The sequence below is a fragment of the Gopherus evgoodei genome, chromosome 5 (assembly GCF_007399415.2).
Source record: "Gopherus evgoodei ecotype Sinaloan lineage chromosome 5, rGopEvg1_v1.p, whole genome shotgun sequence".
Lineage (NCBI taxonomy): Eukaryota > Metazoa > Chordata > Testudines > Testudinidae > Gopherus > Gopherus evgoodei.
This window is the reverse complement of record NC_044326.1, coordinates 123,892,504-123,907,354: the sequence shown is the minus strand read 5'-3', so window position 1 is coordinate 123,907,354 and position 14,851 is coordinate 123,892,504. Positions and strand designations below refer to the sequence as shown.

At 40.7% G+C, this 14,851-nt stretch overlaps 1 protein-coding gene across 6 annotated transcripts in view; it reads right to left on the bottom strand.

Moving 5' to 3' along the window:
- LOC115652608 (ATP-binding cassette sub-family G member 2-like) overlaps nt 1-12,750 on the bottom strand; it is a 43,994-nt gene extending 31,244 nt beyond the window's left edge. For 2 of the 6 annotated variants that reach the window (XR_004000695.1, XM_030564881.1), the window contains exons 1-2: nt 7,812-8,071; nt 5,300-5,517 (exon numbers count right to left, since the gene is read on the bottom strand). Coding sequence is in view for 3 of the 6 variants with exons in the window: in XM_030564881.1 (XP_030420741.1) it covers nt 5,300-5,517; nt 7,812-7,829 (236 nt within the window). In the remaining 3 variants the exon portion in view is untranslated. Of the gene's footprint in view, nt 1-2,549; nt 2,589-5,299; nt 5,518-7,811; nt 8,078-12,367 lie in introns of those variants that run through there. The other 4 variants (XR_004000694.1, XM_030564884.1, XM_030564886.1 and 1 more) reach the window with 4 other exon arrangements.
- Nucleotides 12,751-14,851: the final 2,101 nt, after the last annotated feature.

Genomic DNA, 14,851 nt, shown 5'->3' with positions numbered 1-14,851 from the left:
TTTCAGGATTCAAGGAGTTTGAATCACAGTGATCTTCCAGGGTAACCCAGGGAGGGAAAGGCTGGGAGAGGCAACGGTGAGGGAAAGGGTTTACTTTCCTTGTGTTAAGATCCAGAGGGTCTGGGTCTTGGGGGTCCTCGGGCAAGGTTTTGTGGGGACCAGAGTGTACCAGGCACTAGAATTCCTGGTTGGTGGCAGTGCTACAAGTATTAAGCTGGTAATTGAGCTTAGAGGAATTCATGCTGGTACCCCATCTTTTGGATGCTAAGGTTCAGAGTGGGGAATTGTACCATGACACAAGGATTTAATTATTAATTAATTAATTAACCAGAATGTAGGAGTAGTGTATTCTCACTGGTGAGGGGCGAATCTTTGATGTCTGCAAGTCGCCTGGAATAAAACTTCCCTTGGGTAGGCTTCTCATATATACCCAAATAGATTTTTGACCAGGCAAGAAACTCCACTCTGGGATGTATACGACTGACATATATGAATATTATTGGTTAATAATGTCTGAAGTAGCACCAGGCAGGTAGAGGGCTCCCTCACAATCAGTATTTCCCTTTGCAATTATTAATTAATTGTGAGTCAACACTTTCCACACCAGGGCAATGCCTGATTGCTATTTCTTGCCTCATGTCATTGGATTCTGGTTACTTCCCTCTGTCTGCGATCCATTATAATTATTATTTTTCATAAGGCACTGCTTTCCCCCCATTTCTATCAAAAATGTCCAGGTGTTCTGCTTAAACAGTTAAAGTACAGTAATTAGATAATGAAATTACATTATAACAGTCAACAAAAATAGTGAAAGAGCAAGTAAAGGGCAGCAGGGAGTTGTACACAGGGACCAGCAGGAATTAAAATAGAAAACAACTCTGAAATGTTTTCAGTCAAGCTTATAATTGGGCAGAGATGGGCTGAGGGGATTGTCCAAAGGAAGCAGGTTCCACACTTTAAAAGCCACCCAGGAAACAGATCATATCCAATCAAATTTCTTCTGTAACAACAGAGAACTTAAATGGAAAGAGCCATCACCTTCAGCCCAGGAACAGTAAAAGCTGTTAATAATTAATAAAGATTTCTAAATACTTTTTATCTGGGCATCATTCACTTATCACTAGCAATTTTATGATTCAATTTTATTATTCAAAAAACTTGCAAACTTCCAAACACAACACGCAACCTCACAATGTAAGAAATCATCATCACGTGATTCCTCTTAAACATCCATGTTTGGCAAACCTTCCAAGGTCTTTAGAATGCACCATGGGAATCACATTAAAGTAACTGTGGTCTAACTGTGAATAATTAATACAAAGACCCACCAATCATGTGAGGAAATCTGTGTGAGCTGACTCTATCTGCCGTGGGAAATGTCAAAGATATTTAATATTGTCTTTCCAGCTAACTGTTGGATAAAACGTTAATTCCAAGAACCACAGAGCAATGTCAGGTTAAAATTAAAGTGAGTATAAAGTTAAAAGACAAGAGATTTTTGAGTCATTACTAAAGATGTCCATTATAAATAAGAGCCGGCTGACTGTTGCTACTGAACATGAGAAGGATCTTGCGGTCTTTATTCAGGCAAGTCTGCCATTGATGTCAGTAGGAGCTTTGACTGAGAAAGGAATACAAGGGCTGGACTAATTGTGTTAAGTATAAGGGTCCCTGCACCTACTAAATTTATCATTAGTAGGAATGGTATTAAAATTGAGTTTTTTGAGAAACTGACACACATGAGCAATCAGGTTATAAACTGTGACCATCAGAGGCCTGGTCCACACGACGCGTTTAATTTAACAGCGTTAAACCGATTTAACCCTGCACCTGTCCACACAACGAGGCCCTTTATATCGATATAAAGGGCTCTTTAAACCGATTTCTGTATTCCTCCCCGATGAGAGGAGTAGTGCCGAAATCAGTATTGCCATGTCGGATTAGGGTTAGTGTGGCTGCAAATCGATGGTATTGGCTTCCGGGCCACAGTGCACCCCATAGTGCACCATTGTGACCTCTCTGGAAAGCAATCTGAACTCGGATGCACTGGCCAGGTAGACAGGAAAACTTTTGATTTTAATTTCCTGTTTGCCCAGCGTGGAGCTCTGATGAGCACAAGTGGCAATGCAGTTCCAAATCCAAAAAGAACTCCAGCATGGACCGCAGGGGAGATACTGGATCTGATCGCTGTATGGGGAGACAAATCTGTTCTATCAGAGCTCCGTTACAGAAGACGACATGACAAAGCATTTGAAAAAAATCTCCTGGCTATAGTAGACAGAAGCCACAGCAGGGACTCAACACAGTGCTGTGTGACAAGCGTAACAGAAACCCAAAGAATCAAATGGATGCTCATGGAGGGAGGGAGGGGGGACTGAGGACTCGAGCTATCCCGCAGTTCCTGCAGTCTCCGAAAAGCATTTGCATTCTTGGCTGAGCTCCCAATGCCTGAAGAGTCAAAAACATTGGCACGAGTGGTTCAGGGAATATGTTGCCAATTTATCCCCCCATCCCCCCCTCAAAGAAAAGGGAAAAAAATCATTTCTCACCTCTTTTCAATGTCACCCTATGTCTATTGCATGCTGCTGGTAGACGGGATTCTGCAGCACTGAACACCAGCATCCCCTTCCCGCTGGCAGATGGTGCAATATGACTGCTATCCATTGTCATCATCAGCCCGTGAGTGCTCCTGGCTGGCCTCAGTGAGGTCGGCCGGGCGCGCCTGGGTAAAAATGGTAATGACTCCCAGTCATTCCTGGCAGATGGTATAGAATGACTGGTAACCGTCTTCATCATAGCAACTGGAGGCTGAGCTCCACCAGCCCCCCCCCCCCCCCCCATGTCTAAAGAAAAGATTCTGTACTGCCTAGACTATCATAGCAGCGGGAGGCTGGGCTCCTCTCCCCCACCACCCTTTAATGTCCTGCCTGGACTATCATAACAGCTGGAGGCTTCCTCCTCCTCATTTTATCTCACTAAAAAGTCAGTGTTTCTTATTCCTGCATTCTTTATTACTTCATCACACAAATGGGGGGACCTTGCCATGGTAGCCCAGGAGGGTTGGAGGTGGAGGAAAGCAACGGGTGGGGTTGTTGCAGGGGCACCCCCTAGAATGGCATGCAGCTCATCAATTCTGCAGGATCTCTGGGGCTCTGACATGGAGCGGCTGTGCTCTCTGGTTCTCTAGTACACTTACCCCATATTCTAGGCAGGACTGACTCTATTTTTAGACAAAACATAAAGAAGGGAATGACCCGGGGAATCATTCCCATTTTTGTCCATGTGCCCCCGGCCGACTTCAGCGAGGCCAGACAGCTCATGACAGCTGCAGATGGTACAGAACAACTGATAACCATCATCTCATTGCCAATTAACAAGGGCATGGCAGACGGTGCAACAGGGATGGTAACTGTCTCTGCTACCTTGCAAAGGCAAATGAATGCTGCTGTGTAGCACTGCAGTACAGCCTCTGTCAGCAACATCCAGTACACATACGGTGACAGTGACAAAAGGCAAAACAGGCTCCATGGTTGCCATGCTATAGCGTCTGCCAGGACAATCCAGGGAAAAAGGGCGCGAAATGATTGCCTACCGTTACTTTCAGGGAGGAAGGATTGAGTGATGACATTAACCTAGAATCACTCGCGACACTGTTTTTGCTCCATCATTCATTGGGATCCCAGAATTCCAATGGGCGGGGGAGACTGCGGGAACTATGGGATAGCTACCCACAGTGCAACGCTCCAGAAATCGACGCTAGCCTCGGTACATGGACGTGCACTGCCGAATTAATGTGCTTAGTGTGGCTGCGTGCACTCGACTTTATACAATCTGTTTTACAAAACCGGTTTCTGTAAAATCGGAATAATCCTGTAGTGTAGACATACCCAGAGTCTTTAGCATTGCTACCAGAGATGTCCATTATAGACATAGGAACCAGCTGCCATGTTTGGCTCTGGATCTAAACTTCCTCAACGGTCAGAGGTGTTTGAATCGATTGAAGTTTTCCAGTAGGCCCAACTCTAATTTACATTACTCTATATTATAAATAACAAAGGGTAATTTATACGTTGTGTGAAACGTCTTTTATTTCTTTTATCAATCTTTTCTCTGCCCATGGTTGTTACAATAATAAGATATCACAGCTACATTGTAAAGGCATTAGTATATCGTGATAGTTCTGGGTAGTCATGAGGGATTTGTTTATTTGATTTTCTATCTCCTTTCTTATAGGCAACATGGCAGAAGTAGTTCTTTAGGAGAGAGGGATTTTTGTGTGTTTCAATTTAGATATATCAGACTGAATCTCTGTGTACTATCCCTCACCCCTTTCCCAGACACATTGTATTTGTGGGGTTTTTTTCTTTGTTGTTTTTGTCAATCAGAAGTTATGGTCACCTAAGCTAAGAATTTTTTATTTTATTTTATTTATTGTATTTTGTTTGTGGGAACACAACATACACTTGGTCTAGATTCTAAAGGACATATGCTCCTCTCACAGTATTCTGTTTAAATCAAATGAGTTGCACTGGAGTAGGACTCTTGTAAGAGTATAAGGATTTAAAATTTCACATTTGGTGGATATATTCACTGTATGCAGCATGGAAAGCTTGGTGTATTAAGAAATAATATACGGGCAAAGAGCAGGACAGATAAAGGTCCAACCTTTCATGCATTCTGGAAGCTGAAATTAGAGAACTGACTACAATTACATCATGGAATGGCAGGTTATACAACTAACTTTCATGACATGCAGTTCAGACTTATCTAACTGGAAACTGGCCAACATTGTACAAGGGATCCTTAACAACAAGAGCGGTATCATGCAATTACTAAGCAATAACTGTAATAGAAAACAGCGCAATAAACTTGTGGGCACCCAAACTCTCACACACATTGTTCTAGTTACAGAATAATACTTTTTGCTACTTTTAAAATCTTGAGTCTTAACTCAAAGCTAGAGACAGGGTTTTTAAAAATACCTTAATTTATGCTCCTACATTCACATCTAGGCAGTTGAGAAAATGACCTGATTTTCAAGAGAGCTGAACACACTGCAGCTTCTGTTCACATCAATGAGAATTCAAAGATGCAAGCACTTTTGGAAATCAGGTTACCTTTTTATGTGCCTAAATATGGATTTGGGAGCCTACTTTGAGTGCTTGTTCTTTTTTTTAACCAATTTCTGTACATTATTATTACACGGGTATTCATGGCTCAGTGACTTATCTGAACCTAACAGTCAAGAAAGGAAATCAAATGAACATGTACTCTATAACAGAGAAGTTTAAATACGTACTTGATATCTTTCAAAATTTCTTTATCGGTCGTTTTTCGACAACATATGAAGCCACTTTTCACCTCTACTCTGTAGCAGATGTTGTGAAAGGTCACAGTGGTTCCTCTGCTGACTGATGGGTCTTGAGAGGATTCTTTTCTGCTGGGGAGGCCGTTTGTACTTGACATTTGAATACTGATGTCTGACTGGTTGTCTGTCATTTTGGTAAGATTCCACTTCTGTAAACATAAACATTAACAAAGGTATCATAGATAGAGGAGAGACGAAAGACCACCCTAGAAGTAATGCAACCAACTTAGTTTATACTGTATGTACCCTCCAATAAACGTGGGCATTATACTCAGAGTGAACCCCACTCAACACTTTTCCTTCCTTGGTAATCCTTCCTAACTTTTCTTCCGTGTGCTGGATTATAAAATGGGAAAGCCCACATATAGATGACATCTCAAACACTACATTAAAAGAACATTATGCACACTCAGCAGTAAGGAAATGTAAGGATTACGGTTGCTGTGTAACTTTAATTCTGTCCCTTTTAATGACATGATTGCATACTATTCTTTCCCACTAAACCCCTGCCTTATTCTGTGCACATGATGAATGGGGCTCACTGAATGAATAGTTATTCTCTATTTCTTTTTATACTCGTTGTTTAAGGCATGACTTTCAAACCCTCCTCTGAATATAGAACTATTAATTATAATTTCCTCATGAGCTGTTGTATGGTACTCTCATCATAGTATCTTAGTGCTTAAGAGTCATCAATGATTTTTTCTTCACCATACCCTTCTGAGAAGAGGTGGTATTAGCTCCCTTTTATACATGGGGAACTAAGGCACAGAGATTAAAGGCAAATTTGTCAAAACAGTTAACTAAGTTTGGGTGTCCATATTGAGAAGTCTAGGACCTGAGTTTTCAGCGTAGTGAACATTTTACAGCACTTTATATGTTCAGAGCACAGGCCCCATTGACTTCAGTTATAGCTGTGAGTACCCAGCACTTCTGCAAAGCAGACCCCAAGAACTTCAGATCAGGTATGCAGAAAATGAGGGACACACAGCAGCCTCCTGTGAAAAATCCAGTTTATAAGACTTGTCCAGCTTTACATAAGGAACTGTGGCAGAGGCAGGGATAAAATCTAGTTATCCAGGCCAGGGTGCTGGAACAATTTTTATAATGGGGGTGCTGATCATGGAAACAATGGATATCATGTATTTGGTGTTTGTTATTACTACGTCAAGCCAGAGGGTGAGGTAACACCCCTAGTTCCTGCACCACTGTCTCCAGGGCCACACTCAGTTGCCTTAAGCATGAAACCACCGTTTTCCTTCCTGAAATCCCTTGCCCTGTTCACCACACACCTTCCAGCTTCTGCAACAAGAGAAAGGGGTGCTGCAGAGAGCAGCCTCCTTCACTACACAACTCTGATTCATTATTTTTATAGGTTGCTAACCATTCAAACATATTGACTGGCAACTAAATATAGCCTAGACGCTAAAATTTTGTGTTTCTTTTTTGCTAACCAGGAGGATACACTTTATCTATACACATTTATTTATGCAGTTATATAGCTTAATTTACATTTATTCATATTCTTAATTTTTACATTTTTTATTTTGTTAGAAAATGGTGAATGATGCATTTCCCATTTATTAGATAACGATGAATATTTTTCTTCTGATTTGTGTCACGGATGGATGGAAATTCTAATTAAATAAAAAATGCACACAACTAGCAGTTAAATTTTTTTTATTAAATAAATCTACCTTAAGAGTGAATGTTACATAAGAAAAAAAAGTTTACCAAAAGTTTACAGAAGCATGTTTTGCATTTCAAACTAACCTATTTATATAGCACAGGAAGCATTATATAATGTGCAGTTAATGAACTGAACCAATTGTTCCCCGTTAGCATGTCCTTCAAGATTTTAGAAACAGTAGAACTCACCCTCTCACATCTAGTTTTTAGTCATAGATTGGAAGAAGAAAAGAAGCTTTCCTGCTTTTTCAGCTCCCAGTCAGTCTCTTAACTTTGAATGAACTAGTCATTGTACTGAAATTGAATAAACAGAACTAAAGAAAATATTTTCTCTGCATCTGCAGAAGAGGCCACAGCTATCAAAAGATGGTTTAGTACTTCAACAAACTCTGGTTCCCAGTGCTTTGTCAGTGACTTCCACCAATTCAGTGGTTTGACTTCCTTTGAAACTTGGCAGCAAACATGCACTGCTCAACATTATTTTTGTATTTAATTTAAATGATTTTAATAGATTGTAATAAGTTCAGGCCTTACCATAGGTTGTCAATTTCAAATTTAATTTTAATAGTTTTTTTAAATAAACCCATATTTAATTTCCATTCAAAATCCAATTTAAATTAAAATAATCTGATTTTAAATTTAAAAATTATTTTTTTATTTTTAAAAAATCATCTATTTTTATCTGCCCTGCAATCTATTATATTTGCAAGGAGTAGGTCAGTGATCCAGACTTCTACACTGAGAAATAGGGCACCTGGGATGGAACGATCATCCTTAGCCGCAGCCAGATTCTCCATTGCTTCCCAGCTGTATTTGCAGGAGGAATTGGGGTAAGGAGAAGGTACAAAGTGCTCAGCCTAGCAAGCTGGAACTACTACAGCCCCCAGGAGACCATTCCACAACCGTGACTAGCTGGAGTGCAGCATACTCCAGCCAGGCCTCCTTCTTCCTCTGATATGTCCTGATATGCTCCAGTGCTACCACCACACCGAGGGCGGCAAAGGGGTAGCACAGAGTATTTCTGACATCTCTGTCTTTTTTATCTTATCCTATTTTTTATCACTGGGCAGGGTCTGTTCTGCCCAGTGTCTAGCTGCTTTATGCCACCAAAACAGCATAAAGAGGCCACAGTGCAACACAGAAGCTGACCCTAGATTTATTCTGTTCTGGTTTGACTACAAACTGATGTAGGACCCTCCAAAATAGAAATTACGTAACACCTGCCTCCTATAATCTTTCCACCGTTAAAGGGACATTTTCAAGGCAGTAAACCTAAAATAAGACCCACTATGCTATGTTTTGATTCATGCGTTATAGGACTCTTTCTCAACCCTATCATTCAGCTCTTTTCTTCTAAGCAGGTAGACTGGTGCCTTTTGGGATAGATTAATCTGATGCCTGATTAAATTGTTTTCATCTGGAATTCCTCAAAGCAGCTTAATTTTTGGGCCTTAACCAATCTATGCTGGGCACAGATCCTTCCGATATTCTGTAAGAACAGATGGGGAGGGCTCTGAGTTACTAGTGAGAATTCTTTCCCAGGTCTCTGGCTGAGAATTTTGCCCACATGAGCAGGATCTTACTAATTGCCATATTTGGGGCTGGGAAGGAATTTTCCTCCTGGTCAGATTGGTAGAGACTCAGGGTTTTTTGCCTTCCTCAGCAGCATGGGGCATGGGTCACTTGTGGGTTTAAATGAGTGTAATATAGTGGATTCTCTGTAACTTGAAATCTTTAAACCATGTTCTGAGGACTTCAGTAATTCATTCAGAGGTTAGGGGTCTATTATAGAAGTGAGTGGGTGAGGTTCTGTGGCCTGCAATGTGCAGGATGTTAGACTACATTGTCACAATGGTTATTTCTGACCTTAAAGTCGATGAGTCTAAGAAAGTATTTGATATTGTTGCTGTTTGTCAGGAAACCAGTAAAGCCATTAACAGAGGGAGTAGTGGTCACCCTGTCAGTGATAATATACCCAAGGGGCTGCTTTTGAGAGATAAGCCACATAGTTGTGTTCCTGAAGCTTTGACAACACATTGGCTGCCTTGTAATCTTTACTGAAACCAGAGATATAAAGTGCAGCTTGTTTGGTAAAGATATAAAGTGCAGCTTGTTTGTTCAGTGGCTGAAACAGATGTCTTTTTGAATGACACCCAAAGAGGCCTGGCTCTACTGAGGTCTAGGGTTCTTCATAGTTGGGAATACATTTATACTCTGTCTCTTGGGTAACCTTTTTTAAAGTGATGTTATGAAGATGAGGACACTCTCTCCATCTCTCCAGTGCACTAGGACAACAAGAAGATCTTAAAAGTATTCTGTGATATGAAAGTTCATGTTGTTACAATGCAATGGAAATTAAAATACCACAAAAAAATTAGAAAATCGTTTTAGGAGCAGAAGTGCTGTTCTCTAAGGAGACTTCTCCTCCTGGCATCAACCATGCCAACTGGGAACACCCCCTTCTCCACCAGGTGGCATATAGCAAACTAAACCAACTTCCTGCATTTCAGGAATTCCCCTACATCAAATGAATTCCCAGATGCCCTGTTTAGGATAGATCTTGGCCTCCTTAGTGTGGCCAGAATGGCACAAAGTGACTGAAGAACAAGTTAGAATTTGGCCTGCCCTTAAATTTAAATTTGACTTTCCTGAGCTTATATTGCTTTAATTATCATGCAACATTCTCAACACCATTCTCAAAAATATAAGAAAACAAAATGTGAAACATTTGGTAACATATTGAATAAACCCCCTGTAAACCAGGAACACAACAAATGATCCTCTCCAATAAGGTAAGCAGAGAAAAGCACTGTTCAAGATAACTGAAGGCCACCTTTTTGAACAAGAAGTGACCTTGCACAGCTACATTTGTGCATACTTTTATTGCAATTGACACACAATTGTTAAGTCTTAATTCTAAAAAATAATTATTTTGCTCTTCTAGGTGATGTATCAGTCACAAATTAAAATCTGCACTACCCGCCTCTCTTCTCATCTGAGTCTTGACATTACAAATCTTCCATTGTAGCAATTCCCTATGGGAGAAATTGGTGTGTCTCTAATCTTGTGCCAAAAGGCAATGAGCCACTAGCAGCAGTAATATAATATCTATGCATAGTGGGCGGACTTTTCATTTGCTTTTGTTTTTTAGTATTTTTTCTATTAATAATGCAAACATTCAGTGAGCAATTATATGGTTAATATTTACTCAGGAATAGGAAAATTTTTATAAATCAGTAAGCCTAACCAGGGAAAGATATGAGCATGTTCCTTTTGATGTTTGCTTTGAGAAAAGAGCAAAGGTTGTTAACATGCTTTACTATTACTTGTTTTCTCAGAGTGGAAGGTTTGTGTAACGTTATTTTACATCTGATTTGATAGTCCTTTTGCAACTAAAAAAACAGAGAACAAAGAAATAGCAAAGAAAATATAAATCAAATGAATGTATTTGTAGTGAAATTCCATTTCCAATTCACAAAAAAATCTACAAACATATGCTCATCTACTCTAGATGTTAATGGACAGATAATATCCAATAAAATAATGTGCCACATCATCGTGCATAGGCATCAACATATTATAAGTAAATAATCAGAATACATTAGTTTGTGCTCAGAAGTATTTTTCCAGTATGATGAACAAAGGGGACTATATCATCATTATATCAACTTTGGTAAAAGTAAGTTATTTTCTCTGTAACTGAAATGTCACCCATGTTGGTGAGCTATTCATGAATGGTACATGCCGTACTTGTTCTCTCTCAAAAAATCATCCTTGCTATCAAGAAGTGAGTCATCAACAGCATTAATTCTTCTTATCCCAGCACCTAATTTAGAAAAACCCAGTAGGAAACTCTTTGGATCAAGCAGCAGTGTAGTCCCAGCAATATTTTCTATGGATTACTACTATTTCATACTTAATGGATGATCCCAGAATAAATCTAAAAAATCCTAGTTGAACACATTTACAGTAGCAAGCTGATGACTTGTATTCAGATGATGTAATGATATAAATGGACTAATATAAGGGCAGCCCTTACAGATGTTTCAATCCCATTACAATCAATTAGGAGTTTGTGTGCAGGGCCGCCCGGAGTGGGGGGGGCAAGTGGGGCAATTTGCCCCAGGTCCCACAGGGGCCTCCACAAGAATATAGTATTCTATAGTATTGCAACTTTTTTTTTATGGAAGGGGCTCCCGAAATTGCTTTGCCTCAGGCCCCCTGAATCCTCTGGGCGGCCCTGTTTGTGTGAGTAATGGCTGACCACACAATAGATAAAACCACCATATTTTCTATCACAGCACTGTACTGGACCTTTAGTTCTCCACTTATTCTCCACTTATTTCATTACTCCATTTTTCTGTGTAACCAGGTTGTCCCCATTAAGCCTATCCTCAAGAAAGATTCTCACTTTCAGACCTTCCACTGCATCCTTTCAAGGCAGAAGTTCAGTATCCATAATCTCTCTCAAACTATTAATAAACTGTAAACCTGCCAGCCATTCATTAGTTAAGCTGTTACTTCTCTTATTTACAATGGGTACAAAGTTTAACTAATGCAAACTGTCAGGTGAAACCCTTCATAAAAACATATTGTAGCTGTGCATTTTAGTTCTCTATATAAGTACAAATACATGAAATGTATATGTAAATCCTTTACTTTATACAATGCTTTATTACATACGTACACAGAGCATAGACAGGTATATGTATGTACATATGCATATATTTATACAGGAAACCGGTATGGTAAATGTGGTTTATACACAGCATAATCCTCATTTTCATTAATGTTTTGGGGAAATTAAAGCCATTTGTGTAAAAGGGGATTCAGAAAATCAGGTATGTTAACAGGTAACTGACATACCTGGGGATGTGTAACCTAGTTTCAGAAAAAAGGGTATTATGTACTAAACAGGTTTGGATAAAAGAGGTCTTGTGTATTATATATGGTACATAGACATACATCCAAATTTCTAAGTAATATACTTGTTTCCCTCTCCATATTCTAGTTCCTGAGCTCTTTCACCATTCAGCCATCAGTCTTACATTCTTATTTTGGACATCTAATTTTGCAGGTAAATTAATTGCAGTGGAGAACTCCAGGCAAATCACAAAACATTTTCTTTCTCGCTGTCGGCCAAACCAGCTGCAAAATCTAATTCATTAGTTGGTGGCAGAATAGCTCTTCCACTATTGTTTTTCTCATCTCTCCTCTCCCTGGCACAGGGAAGGAAACCAATCACTAGATTAGACAGTTTAAAAAAAATATAACTCCATCAATAAGGTTGAAATGCCCCAGTTGACTTACCTTGGATCTTGGTCTGTGCAGAAGTCAGTGGCAGTGAAGAAGTTTACGGGTGATACAGACAGGTACTGGGACACAGCTGGAATCAGGGGAAGAGCAGTGAGTGGCAAGTGCAGCAGTGATCCCAGCCTCTTATGCAGCTCAAAGGAAGGTGAAGTCTCACCAGTGGCTCACTAGGCTTTCTGTAGTATCAAGGGCTAATCCACAGGAAACCCCTCCTTCCCCTCCTCCACAGAGTCTTGCAAAGGACAGTCAGCTCCCCTCCTCTTTGCTGCTGAAAGGAGAGAGGCTCTCAGTCCAGGGGCAGGGGCAGCGGCACATGCAGCTTCTAATCTTAGCTTTTCTACTCAGTGTGCCGTAAATGAACTAAAGTGCATCAGAGCAGGAGTTCTGCAATACCTCATCTCCCCACATAGTCCTGTGCCCAAGCTCAGTCACTGCCAGTGGCAGTATGCCTGGGGGGACACCACCAAACAAAAGACACTGCCAGTATTGACTTTCTGACATACTACAGCAGTGCCACCAACTGTGGACTTACAAAGATTCCACCAAACGGGTTAATTATTAGTATGTATTATGTGCCCACAATGCACACGGTACTGATTGCAACTTGTTGTGGGGTGTTTTCCCTACTCTAAGTCTACCAGCCCTTCTTCCCCAGTGCTGAACATATTGTATCTGTAAGTGTAGACAAGGCCAAACCATGTCAGGATTAAAACTTGACTGGCACAAACATGGTTAACCATTTCCAGGACCGATGCAATAGCACCTGTAAATGACACCTGTTGTCAATTCTTTGATCTGGCCAAATGTGTGGGTCAAATAGTGCAAACTTCTTTCAGAGACTGTATGTGGTCCTCCAGATCCAGGACTGGATCCTCAGGTATATTGGAACTCCATGTTATTTCATCTCTATCCTCAGTACCTCGGGGCTACAGGGCTGCTCTAACATAAGCTGACAGGAATAGTCCCCTAAGGGCCATTACACTGAAAGGGATAACTGGAGCACAGCATGCTCAGGCCACACCTCCTCAAGCCACCACATCTGTCTTACTCTAGAAGACCCACTATGTTGGCTTTGCATCACCAGGGATTCTCCTGTGACAGAGGAATACCCAACTGCCCTTTCAGTTGAATCCCCTTTATGCCACCAAAGCAGTACAGAGAGGACTTAGCTTGTTGGGTATGAAATGTTCTATAGTTCATGGGTTATTAAATTACATGTGTGTATTAGACCCAATAATCAGTTTCTAAGGATATTGCAGCAAACCAAGATGGAGTCTGAACTGTCACTTTGTGACTCCATTTTGTGACCCCTCTATGCACTATCAGCTTGGCCTGGATGTAACTGGATTAAACTGGTTTTTCCCTCCTCTGGGCAATCTCAAGGCCAAACCACCTCAGACTGTTTCCCACCTTTCCCAGGATCATACTATGTTTTCCCGCCACAAACTGTATAAAAGTACTGTAATCACAGACTGGTGGTGCAGTCCATCTTGGGTCTTCATGGCACCAGTGCACCATCGAAGAATACCATTCACTCCTAAGGTGAGAAGAAAGAGGAAGACACATTCCACCTTACCTACTCCTGTTCCTGGGAACGTCAACAACCAAAGGGTTCTCGGTCCGTTTCTTCCACCCCAACTGTCATTGAGGGACTCTTCAGTGCTCCTCCTCCACTGGTTCCAGTTACCCAGGGAGTGGAGGTCCTGGACTTCACTGCCATCATGGAAGTGCTGGAATATAGTGACACATAGTAATTAGGGTTTTCTTAGTTGAGGTTACATTTTCAATTGCCAGGGTGAGTTCTGTATTTTTAGGCCTGAGCTTTATGCTCATAGGAAGACCTGCTGTGTCATTGGCTTTGTGTTGTTTATATACGGGTAGTTATTGCTTGTTTACATGTACTCCTTCTCTTATCTGTAATTTATCCCTTAATATACTTACCTATTGTTTAACCTTTATTTCTGGTCAATCTTTGTTATTTGAGCACCACATAGGGAAGAGGGAAGGAGATCTACATCAGTCCACCGGTGACAGACACAGCAGAGGGCGGGTCTGCTTGTCTGAGAAAAAGGGGCTTGTTTATATTCTGTTACCTACATCCATTTACTCAATTAGAGTTATCTTGGCTCCCCTTTGAGATAACAAGTCTGGGCAGAGAAGCAGGCCCCTGGTGATCAGATTTGCTTGATTGATGACTGCAAAACTAAGCTTGAGTTTCCAAAGGTGGCTCTTCAGAATATTAAAACATCATCTCTGTTTTACCTTCATGGGTGTGTCATCCAAGAAAAATGGCTATGTCCTTAAAAGTTAGTTCTTCAATATTCTGCTTCAAAGTTGAATCTCTAAGAGAAGGAGTCTCATAAGTGATTAGGCTGGGCCTACAGACACAGGAAGTATCTTTCCATGTTTGAAAGTCACTTGGACGAACTAGCTGGTTTACTTGCCCATATTTTCAAAGCATTCAAGGAGTGCCACTACTCT